General features: G+C 42.2%; 1 protein-coding gene across 2 annotated transcripts in view; it reads left to right on the top strand.

The window, feature by feature from the left end:
• FER1L6 (fer-1 like family member 6) overlaps window positions 1-12977 on the top strand; it is a 141988-nt gene that overhangs the window by 61179 nt on the left and 67832 nt on the right. For both annotated transcript variants that reach the window (XM_084864814.1, XM_084864813.1), the window contains exons 11-13: window positions 1847-2199; window positions 7354-7462; window positions 8349-8529. In XM_084864814.1, coding sequence (XP_084720940.1) covers window positions 1847-2199; window positions 7354-7462; window positions 8349-8529 — 643 coding nt within the window. The remainder of the gene's footprint in view (window positions 1-1846; window positions 2200-7353; window positions 7463-8348; window positions 8530-12977) is intronic.

Raw genomic sequence — 12977 nt, 5'->3', positions numbered from 1 at the left:
AGGTCACACAGCTCACACAGAGCGGAGGTTTGAGACTTGAACCCAGACTTGTCAAGATTCAGGGTGGCCATGCAGTACCGCCTGGCAAAAACGAACATTCTGTTGCCAAGGAGATGTTCACATAGATATTGTGTCTTTTCTCGGAATTTATGTATTAAGAAAGGAAAATACTTAACACTAATAGCAAATTACAATCCTGAGGTCTTTTCAGTTCTATGTTTAGAATATATCTCAGAATATTTACTTCTCTCAGTCTCTAGTACCATCATCCTAGAAGCCACCGGTGTCTTCCATTTTGATGATGATGTGGTCTCCAAACCAGTTTGCCAACATCCATTCTTACACTTAATTCACATAGCAACCAGACTGACTTTGTAAAAATTGTATTGATTTCAGAGAGGAAGGGAAAGGGAGAGAGAGAGAAAAGGAGAGAGAGAGAGAGAGAGAGAGAGAGAGAGAGAGAGAGAGAGAGAGAGAGAGAGAGAGAGAGAGAGAGAGAGAGAGAGAAACCATCAAGGATGAGAGAGAATCATTGATTGATTGGCTGCCTCCTGCCTCCTGCATGCCCCAAACTGGGGATTGAACCCACAACCGGGGCATGTCAGACTGATATTAAATCACACATCTGATTATGTTATATCTTTACTTAAATCCCTCTAAAATATTCCCATAATTTCTAGAGTAAAGAGCTTGTCAGGGCCCCCAAACTTGCTCGCCTGTCCAAACTCATCTCACACAGCTTGCTCTCTGGACTCAAGCCACTCTGGCTTTCTCTTTCAGCTTCTATCTCCTTTCTGGAAGACATATGCTTTTCCCTCTGCTAGAAATCTCTCTTTCCTCTCCTGTTTCTCCTCTGCCTAACTCCTCTCCATGCTGTATCAGCCTATTGTTTGTTCTTGCAGCACAAAGTATATCTTCTTCATAACATCTACGATGTAAACATTTGTTTAATGTTTGTATTTTCCTTATTCTCCACTGGGCTCTATGTATAGAGTCTAGCATGGTGGCTGGTGAATTTGATGAACAAATGAAACAGACAAGGATGCACATCAGTATATATAAGATTATTTCTTTTTCTTTTTTCCCTTTAAAAAAAATACTTATTGTTGAGGGTATTACAAATGTCCCACTTTTCTCCTCCCTTTGTCCCCCTCTATCCAGTTCCTGCCCTGCCCCAGGTCTTCACCACCCTATTGTGTGTGTCCACAGGTACTGTATATGCATATAAGATCTTTGGTTAATCTCTTCCCATCTTCCCCCTACCTTTTCCTTCTGAGATTCATCAGTCTACTCCATATTTTTATGCTTCTGGTTCTATTTTATTCATCAATTTATTTTGTTCATTAGATTCCTAGTTCATTTATTTCAATTTTTAGATTCAACTGTTGATAGATATGTATTTATTGCCATTTTATTGTTAATATTTTTTATCTTTTTTCTGTCTCTTCTCTCTCTTCTTAAATAACATTTCATGTAACATTCTCCAACATTTCATGTAACACTGATTTGGTGGTGATGAACTCCTTTAGCTTTTTCTTGACCGTGAAGTTCTTTATCTGACCTTCAATGCTAAATAATAGCTTTGCTAGGTAGAGTAATCTTGGTTGTCATAAGATTATTTCAACGGTAAACAAGTATGGACATTTGCATGGAAGAAAGACTAGAAAGAAATATAGCAAAATGGTAATTATGTCTATCTGTTGGTGATAACATAAACTGACTAAATATTTCCTCTTTTCTGTATATTTTATATTTCTAAGTGAATGTGCACAACTTTCATAAAACAAAAAATAATCAACTTATAAATATAACCACACCACACAACTAAAGTCTGGGGTCTTTTTAGGTTTTCTACCTACCTTCGGACCTGCCTGGATTAACCTGTATGGCTCACCCAGGAACCACAGTCTGATGGACGACTACCAGGAAATGAATGAAGGCTTTGGAGAAGGCGTGTCATTCAGGGGCAGAATTTTGGTAGAAATTGCTGTGGAAATCCTCTCAGGAGGGGCCCAGGAGTCTAAATTTTCCAAGGCACTCAAGGACCTCAAGTTGTCTTCAAAGGACAAAGACTCCAAATCTTCCAAAGGCTCAAGTAAAGACAAGGGTGACAAAACAGATGGTGGAAAACCTCAGCAGGCTTCAGACAAAACCAACTCCACCGAGGTCGAGGTGGAACCTTTCGACGTTCTCCCAGAAGTAAGTCTGAACTCACCTGCGAGGTAAAGCCAAAGAGGAGCAGCACCTGCCACTGGTTCCCAAAGGCCTGTGGCCTCTCACCCTCCAGCCCCTCTGCAAATGTGTGTTGGCTCAGCCTCATTTTCTGAATCCTCTGCCTCTTCCTGCACACATCACACCCATCTGCTCCTAATAAATTCCTTTGTTGTCCCCCCTCCCTCCCCAAACACAATTCCCATAGAAACCAAAGTAAAAGAGAAATAAAAGTTCTCTGGAGGAGCTGGTGGGAGTGGGTGGCGAGGTGATCAACTGAACTATGTATGTGGCCTGTTTTGTTTAGCTTTGTTTTTAGCTCAGCCATGCTGTGGAGGGGAGGTGATGTGGGAGAAAGGATGAGAGGAGGAAGCGTGGGTGACAAGCTGGGACACAAGACACTGAGAAACCTATTCTCTTGCCCAAGCCTGTGGGGAAATCACAACTCAAGAAAAACACTTATCTTTGCTTATTAATATGAAGCACATTAGCATTTTACAGCCTGGTTTTATTTATGGAAAATAAATCTTGGGCTTCAGGATGAGCACAAACTGTGAATAACCTCTCAGCTGTTTAGTAACAGTACTTAGTAGTTTAAGCAAGTGAGAGAACTTACTGTTTTGTTAGTAGCAGGGATGGGTAGATTGCCGCTCTCAGCCTGGATGGTTCTGCCTGTGGGGGTGTGTTTCTCAGACAGTCATTTGGGGTGGGGAAGGAGGGTGATGGCGGGTCCCCCTGAGCTGTGCTTTCCTAGGAAAGTCTAGACAGACTGAAGGATTGTAGCATGTGGGTGACCTTAGTCTTGGACGATCCACTTATTTTTACTGCTGGGACCTAATAAATCTTAAGAAACTGTTGGGGAGAGCCTGGAGCGCATGCTTGGAAATACTGGGGGTTGGTTCTATTCATGGCTCTGATACTAATCACACCTCTTCCTGTTTCAGTTTGGTCATCAACAAAATGGGACAGTAATAGTCCCTCTCTGACAGGCATCCCCTGGGGGTAAGTGAGGGAATGCCTGCCAAATGCTCAGCAGAGCTCTTAGCGATGCTGCTGTTGTTACCGATGATGCTATGGTTTGCTCCCACCACCAGTGCACAGCTATTTAGAGCTCTCTACCCCATTGTTGGTGACTTAATTTTGAGTATTTTGTCAGCCTCCTCAGCCCTCCCCTCTGAAATTATATGTTGGGAAATACTCTCTGGAAATGTGGACTGTTAGTTTGTTGTTAAGAATGACATTGCCTGAGGTGATTGTGTTTGTGAGTTTCTTGAGAATATGTGCCAACTTTGGAAACTTGACTTTTTTTGGACTTTGCCAGAAATTGTAGATAGTTTAGTAGCCACTTCAGCTGATATCCCCTAAGTCTGACCCTGTGTCAATATTTCCTTCTGTGAAGACTGGCCATTCTTTTCTAAACAGGGATTGCCACGTAAAGAAACATTGCTTCTGTTTGAATCTTTGGGCAAGTGATTTAGGCTTCTGATGCCTTATTCCAATAATAACCTCTACTTTATAGGCTCATACAGAAAATTTGATGAATTAATACATGCAAAGAAAGTACTTAGAACAGAGACTGGCACATAGAAAGTGCTCAGTAAATATTAGTGACATTGGACAGCTATTTTAATCTTTCACGGGACTGCAGTGTCCTCATCTTTAAGTGGGTATAATAAAATATCTTCCTCCCAGGGTAGTTATGAGAATTACATGAGATAATTTAGGTAAAGTTCTTAATACCACATCTGATACTTAATAGCAGTTGGTAAACGTTGCCATCGTTATTTTTCCAGCTCAGGGAGTCAAGATATGTTTCCAAAAGGAAGAGCCATTTGAGTCTAGTCTTGAAGGATGGGTAGGCTTAAGACATAAATTCTAAGCTGTTGAAATACTTGTCATGACTACCATTTGTTGCATGTACACATGTAAGTTTTATACTACTAAATGGATGATCTCGTTTCCCCTGTAGGCCCCATTGTGATGGTTAGATCACAGGCAAGGAAAGTGACACCTGCAGAGTGGACACGACTTGCCCAAAGTCCACCAGCTGGGAAGTAGCAGAGTTGGGATTTGAAGAGGGTTTGTCTGGCCATGGAGCCTGCTGTCCTTCTTCCAGGCTACATAGCCTACATTCCATCCAGGTCTCTGAGTAATTTTTGCCCTCCTCCCAGAGAGTAAACCTGGCCCCAGGAAGGTGAGATAAGTGGCAGCAGGTGGGAGGGGGTGTGTGCTCTGTGACTAAGGTCCAGCACTGGGCCCCCACCCTGTCTGGCATCTTCTGGTCAACAGAGACATTTCCTGCTGATGCTGAGGGCACAGGAGGCTCCTGTGTGAAGGAAGAGGTGACCTCCACCTAATTGTGTGGAAACCCTTTGGCTCTCTGAGGGTCAGGGTTCGAGGTTCTTGATTAAACAAGGCTCTTTAAACTCTGAGATCACAACTGCATTGATATTTAGAGGAATCTTACTGGTTTTTTTTTTTTTTTTTTCATTGAGTGTAATAAGTGCAATCACAAAACCAGGAAGTACAGATTACATGATTCTGGCTCATTCAGCCTCTTTGCTCAGAAATGTGATGCTGTGTCACCCGTCCCAGTAACATCTGCTCCCTGAGGCATCAGCTGTTCCATGTCAATAGGAGTCATTTGTAAATAGCTGTGTGCTATCGGGATGGCTTCTGTCTGATGACCTATGTGAGATGCTGGCATAAGTGGAGCCATGTTAGAATGGAGTCAGGGCAGCCATTCCAGAAGAACTGTCTTATTCCTTGAAACTTTGGAAAGTGTGAACTGGGCAAAACAACTGCAGGACTGGGCCAGAGCCACATTGCCTTCCAAACAACTGTTTGTGGAGCTAACAGGAAAGCAGACTCCTTCCCACAAGGCTGAAAATTGTAAGCATCCTTTAGAATCAGTAACCAGCCATGTACAGCTAAAGAGCAACGTAAGTTATTCGACCAATAGAAATTCCTTTCTTCTATTCATGGAATTATTTCCCTTTCTCTTTCTCTTAAAAACCCCTTGCCTTTACCCTGTAATTGGAACACTATTTGGGTTTCTGTCTGAATCAGTGCTTCCCCACATTGCAATTCTTCTGGATCTCAAATAAGCGCTATTGCCTCTCACTTTGGATTTCTATTTTTAGGTTAACACCTGTCACAGTCTAGTCTTTCAGAATGCAAGCTGAGTGAGAAGGCAGCATCAGTGGAGACCAGGTCTCAAATCTTGGCTGTCTTTAACTCGTTGTGTGATCTTAGCAAGCCAGCCCCTTACTGTCTCTCTGAGTTCTAGTTTATTCAGGTAAAAGGTGGAGGTTGGAGCAGCTGAACTCTAAGGCTGTTTTCAGTGTAAAAGCAATTTACATTGCTGTGCTTCTTGGCCCTGCACCCCTCACAAAGCAACCACCGTGTGCATAGCCCACCGGTGTGCACCTAACTGGCTGATGCTCATGTGAATGCCTAGCCCTCTACCCCTTTAATCTGGGCTTGTGTTATTTCTGGGAGTAAAGTCTGACTTTGAGTTAAGCACATGTTTAGAATTCAAAGAGCACTGGATCTGTGATCAGAATACTTGGGAAAGTTACTAACTCAACCTTAAGCTTTGTATCCTCAATTTCCTTATCTGTGCAACAGGAATGATCCAAATGTTGATCTCTCAGGGTTTTTCAAAGGAACCCATATAATGCATGTGACCGTCCTATATAATTAATAAAACTATGCTTAAGTGTAGGGGCTTGATCCTATACCTGAGTATCTCAACTTTGGTTTTCTGTTCTCTAAATGCCTACCCACCAGAAGGTGATTCCATATTTCTATTTCACAACAGCATCTAAGAAAGATAATATGCCAAGCTTATGTTTTAAAATAAAAGGATGCTCATTAATAGACAATTGGATAAAGAAGATGTTATATAAGAAGAGGATCTATAATAATAAAAGGGTAATATGCTAATTAGAAGGACATCTTCCAGATGTCATTCTGGATGTCCTTCCTGATGAACCCAGGGCCAGAAGGGAGCCAGCCCAGGGCCTGGGTGCCTGTGGGCAGCCAGAGGAGGGAAGCAGCCCAAGTCCTGGGTGCCTATGGGCAGCCAGAGGAGGGAAGCCTGAGTTCCAGAAGGAAGGAAGCCGGTGCTGGCAGCAGGGAGAAGGAAGGCCTACTCTTGTACGAATTTTCATTCATCAGGCCTCTAGAGAGAGAGGGAGTGTGTGTATGTGTATATATATATATATATATATATATATATATATATATATATATGTGTGTGTGTGTGTGTGTGTGTGTGTGTGTGTGTATGAATGTTACTTGGTTATAAAATCTTATGACTTGTGACAACATGAATGGACCTAGAGGATGTTATGCTAAGTGGAATAAGTCAGAGAAAGACAAATACCATATGATTTCACTTATATGTGGAATCTAATGAGCAAAATAAACAAAATTAAAACAGACTCGTAGATACAGAGAGCACACTGATGGTTGCCAGAAGGGAGGGGAGTTGGGAAACTGGGTTAAAAAAAGGTGAAGGAATTAAGAAGTACAAGTTAGCAGTTGCAAAATACCACAGGGAAGTAAACTATAGTTAATAATATTATAATAACTATGTATGGTGCCAGGGGGGCACTAGATTGATGGGGGGATCACTTTGTAAATTATATAAATATCTAACCACGATGCTGTATCACCTTAAACTAATCCTATATAATAAAAGTGTAGTATGGTGTTCATCCGGGAGTTCCACCAGGGGGAAGGGCCAGCCAGGGAAGGGAAGGAGGCCCTAGCTGGCAGCCTCTAGGGATCCTACCAGTGCATGAATTTTGTGCATTGGGCCTCTAGAATAAAGTAATATTGAATGTCAACCTTAATTGAAAAATTATAAAAATAAATAGATAAATATCCTAAAAAGGACATTTTTGTTGTAAGGTAGAAGCTCTGAAGGCTGAGACTACATTCTAGATAAATGACTGAATTTGGATGTGCTATTTGCAGGTCCTGGTTCCTGCCTATCTGATTAGTGGGGAATGTATGTGCCATTTCAGGCTGACTCTGAGACTATGAATTTCCCTGGACCAGGTTAGCATGAGCTTCCTAATGATAAAATATAAGAAACCAGGCCTATCTCATATATACTTTTTCTTTCTATAGATTGTACAAGAAAAATATGAGGAATTTTTACTCTTTGGAGCATTTTTTGAAGCCACTATGATTGACCGGAAGATTGGAGATAAACCCATTAGCTTTGAAGTATCTATTGGTAAGTGCCTGGCACATGACATGGGCCATGCAACCTTTTCTTGAGAAAATAATAATTCCTTGTTTGCTCTTGTGTTTCTACATAAGGGATAGATTTATTTTCATACTTTAAAAAACATATTAAAAGTACAGTTTAGATTCAGACAGATTTGGGTTACTAAACCTGGCTCCATTATACTAGGTTCACTTAATTTCTCTGAGTCTCAGTTTCTTCATCTATAAAATAGGAATAATGATAACTTCTCATGGAGCTGTTTCAAGGGTCTAATGTAGGGGTGTCGAACTCAATCAGAGAAGGGGCCAAAATCTAAAATCCAGCCTAAATCGTGGGCCGAATGGTTTACTGAACAGTCATAAACTGACAATGTCATAAACTGACAGCGGAGTGCAGTGATGGCAGCGCGGTGCGGGCCACATTGCAAGGCCTGGCGGGCTGGATTTGGCCCGCGGGCCTTGTGTTTGACACATGTGGTCTAATGGATCAGTGCAGGCAGAGTGCCATGCATATAGTGGTGCGGTTATAACTCCCAGCAATCTTTCTGGGCTGATGCACATCTAGAAAAACTATGCAAGAAAGGATTTTCCATCAGAGAAGGTCTTAATTCACATCTGGAAATCTCTGTTCAAAGGAAGAAAAGGAGATGGAATCCAGTTAATTTGTAACTTAAGTAGTTTTTACAAATGAAGACATAACATGGATATAAATGATGGCTCATTGTCATTGTCAGTCTTATTTCTTTGGTCTGACCATGCTCTTCCCACCTTCATACTGAGATCTTATTTCCCTACCCCTGGAAGGACATGAACTTGGATCCCTTATGTCAAGCAGCCTGATTCTGCTTCTTGACTGACACCTGGCCCCTCTCCCCTTGCTACTGCCTCTGCAGGTAATTTTGGGAACTTGATTGATGGAGGCTCCCATCACGGCAGTAAGAAGAAGTCAGCTGAATCAGCTGAGGAGGACACCCTCCCGCTGCTGCAAGGAGAAAGGGACACAGCTCAGGAGGTTGCCATCCCGATGGTCTCCACCACTCACCCAGAGAAGCCACTCGTGACAGAAGGAAACAGGTAGGAGATGGCGGAAGCAACAGTTTCTGACAGTGCGAGTCTGACCAATTTCTGGGACTGTTAGTTTCAGTTCTTCCCTAAAACCAGAAACATTATTATTATTGTTAATCTCAGTTATGGGAGCAAGCATACGTCAGGCCAGCATGGTAAGTGCCACTCTCCTGAATCCTTAGTTACATGTCAATAACTCTCCAAATGGCATCCAGGTAACTCACTTAAGGGCAGAGCAATGATGATGGTTATTATGATCAAATCTGAAGTTCTCTTTGTTCTAGAACTTTGATGCATAACAGATAGGAAGGCCAGAATTTAAAAATTCAGTCCAAACCGCATTAACAATTATTATATTCATTTGAGTTCTGTGCTATTATGCAAACTCAATTTAGTGGCATTAGTAAATACATCATTTCTTATTTTACTTTGACACAGTCCAACTGAAAAACTCAAAAAATGATTGTCAGAAAAGACGGTCAGAAAACAGCCGGCACCTACACGTACTCTCACTGATCTCGAACCCATGTAAAATCTCAACATGCAAAGAGAAGTAAAATTATAGAATTCAGTTTTTAAGAAAGTGGTTCAAGCACCAGTCAAGGGATTGATGAGAATAAAGGAAAGCCACACATAGTGAGAGACCTCTGTGTTCTGAGCCTTGTGCCGTGAATAAATACTTCATGATCAGCAGGGACTCTCACAAGAGCACATTGCTCTTCTCGTTTACATGCAAGGAGATTGGACCACATCACCAGAGCTCTTCACCCTCTGCTCTTCTCCCATCTAGACCCTTTCTCTGGGCACAGACCCATGGCTCACTGACCACTATTAGGAGAACCAGGATTCAATCTACTTCCCCAGACAGCCTTCATTCCTGGCACAGATCCAAACCAATTCCCATAGTTATTCACCAGGCTCATGGTCTATGCAGACAACGTTGCTTCTCTTATCATCTTTCCAATCTCATAGACTGGTCCTACCATCCTCTGAGTCCTTCTAACCACAAAATTGTCATTCTCTTTGTCCTTCATACGCACATCCAATCAACAATAAAGTATGGTCAATTCTAGTTCTTAAGTATTTCTTATATCTGTTGCCATTTCATAATTAGGGGAGTTGGCATCTTCATCTGCAATATTTAAAAAATATTATCTGGCTTGAATGTTCTTCAAGAAACTTACCAAACTATCCATCTGAACGAGTGACTCCCCAATTGGCATCATCCGTGGGCAGCCGGTGGCTTTCAGGATTAATTTCAGAGGCCATAATGTGGTTATTCAATACCCATCTACTTCTCTGCCAACATCTTCAGTCACTTCCCAAAATCCACTTTTTCTCCAGCTACACAATGGCCCTGGCAGTTCCCCAAACTGCTGCTTCTCATCTTTCCAAACACACTCTTCCCTTTGCCAGGCAACAAATCCCCTCTTCAGAACTGCTGGCTCCCATTAACCTTCAAGACAAAGACCAAGTTCCCTTTCCTGAATCCCAGGTCTGATTTGGACTTGACACTCACCTCCTCCAAGCACTGATGACACCGTATGAAGACATGTCCACTTGTCTGTGTCCTCGTTAGACTGAGCACTCTGAGGCAGGGCCTGCACTGTTCCCCTGTGTTTTTGCTCCTCTCTGTGCCTGGCACATATAGATGCTCATAACTGTTTCCAAATGAGTTAAGGAGTTGCTATATCTGGGTTGGGCTAGAGCAGTGTTTCCCAACCTTCTCTCATGATGAGAATCACCTGGTGGAGTTGTTAAAACACAGATTCCTGAATCCCAACTAAGAAGTGCTAAACTAGAATTTTTGAGAACATATAGGTAAAATTGCATACCTAACTTAGTGCTCTGTATATAAAATCTGTCTTAGAGCACTAGTTAAGTATACAATTTTACCTATATGTTCCCAAAAATTCTAGTTTAGCACTTCTTAGTTGGGATTCAGGAATCTGTGTTTTAACAACTCCACCAGGTGATTCTCATCATGAGAGAAGGTTGGGAAACACTGGGCTAGAGTGTTATGGAAGCAGAGAAGGGGGAGGGTGACTACTCTGCCTAGGGAGGAGGTGAAGAGTTGGGAAGGTCACAGAAAAGGTGACTTCCTAAAGAATGAGAAGGGGCTTAAGAAATGGAGAGAGTGTGTTTGGAAAAAAGTAGAAAGAAGTAAGTGAAAATAATCTTAATTGTGGTCCTCTGCCTTTTGAGCATGCCCCATGTTTTCTAAATCCTGTCCCTCTCATGGGGCCATCTTCCCCCCTCCCATGGAACATCTTACCCCTTCCTCATAGACCATCTTCTTTGGGGCCTTTTTGGGCTCTCTGGAAGCCATTTTTGGCTCTCCATCCTCCTTTACACACACCATAAAGAACCCCCAAATTCCCAGTCCTGTAATAGCTTCTCTGTCCATTTTTAAAACTCAGAACATCAATTAGTGGATCCTATAACTGAATCTAAAGCTCTTCTCTGAAACTAATCAAAAGTATTTTGCATTCTTTCACTGGGACCAGGTAGTGAGAACATACCTCACCTTGTTGGACTAGCCTATTGTTGACTATCGGTGACAATGTCAGGGGATATAGTGTGGGAAGGTTAGGGAGGAGATGAGGGTCTAAAGGCAACCATGGATGGACCTTACATTAGTCTGGGCAGCTGGCTCGAGAAGACCAAAATAAGTCATGCTAGTGTTTGGGGGCTTTCTGTATGTTTCTCAGTCACTATATTGAGGTTCTGTCCACATAGTGGCATGCTAGGGTGTCAATGACTAAATTGGAAGATCCTGTGTCTATAATAGGCCCCTACACAAATGTGCACATACATCCACACAATTTATCTGTCTGTTGCCTTCATTAAAATACCATCTTATAAGGATGGTTAAGCATAACACTTAAGATGTCACAGAGTGTTTGTTCTGGACTTTCCAGTTTTGCAAAGCACATGCATTTGCATGAATTTATGTTTTGGGCTGGAGCTCAGCAATGAGTTTGGAGCAAAGACACCTAATGATGGGTCATCATTTGATTCTCAGATTCCAGGCCTACCCTTGACCAAAGTCACAAGGCTGGTCGTGTGTCAGGGCAGCGATTCAAACTGGCAGCCTTCTCTTTCCACTGCAACGTGGTGCCCTCCCATCTGCTGTCCTCCATCTGCACTGTAATTTACCTGAGAAACCTAGAGCCAGGGAGACAGGAGGACCCTGGGAACCAAAGAGACAAAGGCCTTGCACATTGTTAGCACAAAATAATCCAAACCAAAGAAACCTTGGAACAAAGCACAGCATTGAGAGGGAACTATTCAGCTGCAGGATTCTCAGTGTGATAATTTTAAGAAGACATACAAGTAGTTTGGTTCTAACCTCTCTAATTTTTTTTTATATTCTGGCTGTAATAGCAACCTGAGTTTCTGCCAAGAATTTATTTGGCTTCTCTTATGAATGGGTACCTGCTGGTTTATTTTCTATAGAACAGACCATGGGGCATGATCTCCAAAAGAAATTTGTGTTGGAGAGCTAAAAAGAACAATCATGCATTCCTTCAGGCTAAAGTTCTCTTTAGCTTTTTGGGATAGAAACATCTCTCTCCCCCTTCCCCTGTGCGCGCGCGCGCGCCCCCCACCCTCCTCCCCCTCCATAAACATGTCACTCCAAACAGGCTGACCTGTCACACCATACCCATTTCAAGACATTTGCTTTGACCTTCCTTCCACATTTCTTTTTTGTGAAGACCTGGGGTTTGGGGAAAATTACAGGAGGGTTGGGGGAAAACTAGTTACAAATATAGCTGTCATGAGGAAACTTTCAATATTTTGCTACAGCTTCTCCCATCTCACCTGCCTACATTCCCATCCCTTCTCTTCTTGGGAACTGAAATTTACAAATTCGTTCCTTCTTTCCTGTCTGCAGTCTCATCCTTTTACTGTCTTTTACTCATCACATTTAAGCATTCTCCATTGTTCCCCTCAAAATTCTCTTTGGCGCTACGTTTCCCCTTCTAGGTACTTTGACATCCTTCTTGTCCCTTCTTAGCCAAGTGAGTCACCTACATCATTAGCACTAATGCCTGGTAATAATAAATATTGGATGGATGGACGGACAGATGGATGGATGGATGGCAGAGAAGCCATGCGATACTGAAGTTTAGTTTGAGGCATATGCTTTTATCTTCATTGATAGTATTACCCTCTTACATTTCTCTAGCAGTTTCAAAATACATTTATATCTGTTATCTCAAGCAATCCTTACACAGTGCCTAGCTTATAGACATTAAAGGAAAAATGGCCATTTCCCTCCCTTCTTTCCTCTCTCATATTAAAACCTTCCTCCTTGAAGAAGGCTTGCTTGATAAATTCTGCCCTCTGTTGATCATTTCTAGTTTTGCCCTGAATCTGATAGCAGTAGCTGTTAGTACCTTCCTCTCCTCAGACATGCCACTTGTTCATTGTTTATTGTTCATGAGTCCCCA

The sequence above is a fragment of the Pipistrellus hanaki genome (genome assembly GCF_964339955.1).
Source record: "Pipistrellus hanaki genome assembly, chromosome: 17".
Lineage (NCBI taxonomy): Eukaryota > Metazoa > Chordata > Mammalia > Chiroptera > Vespertilionidae > Pipistrellus > Pipistrellus hanaki.
Note: the sequence above shows the minus strand (reverse complement) of the source record. Positions and strands in the feature narration are given on the sequence as shown.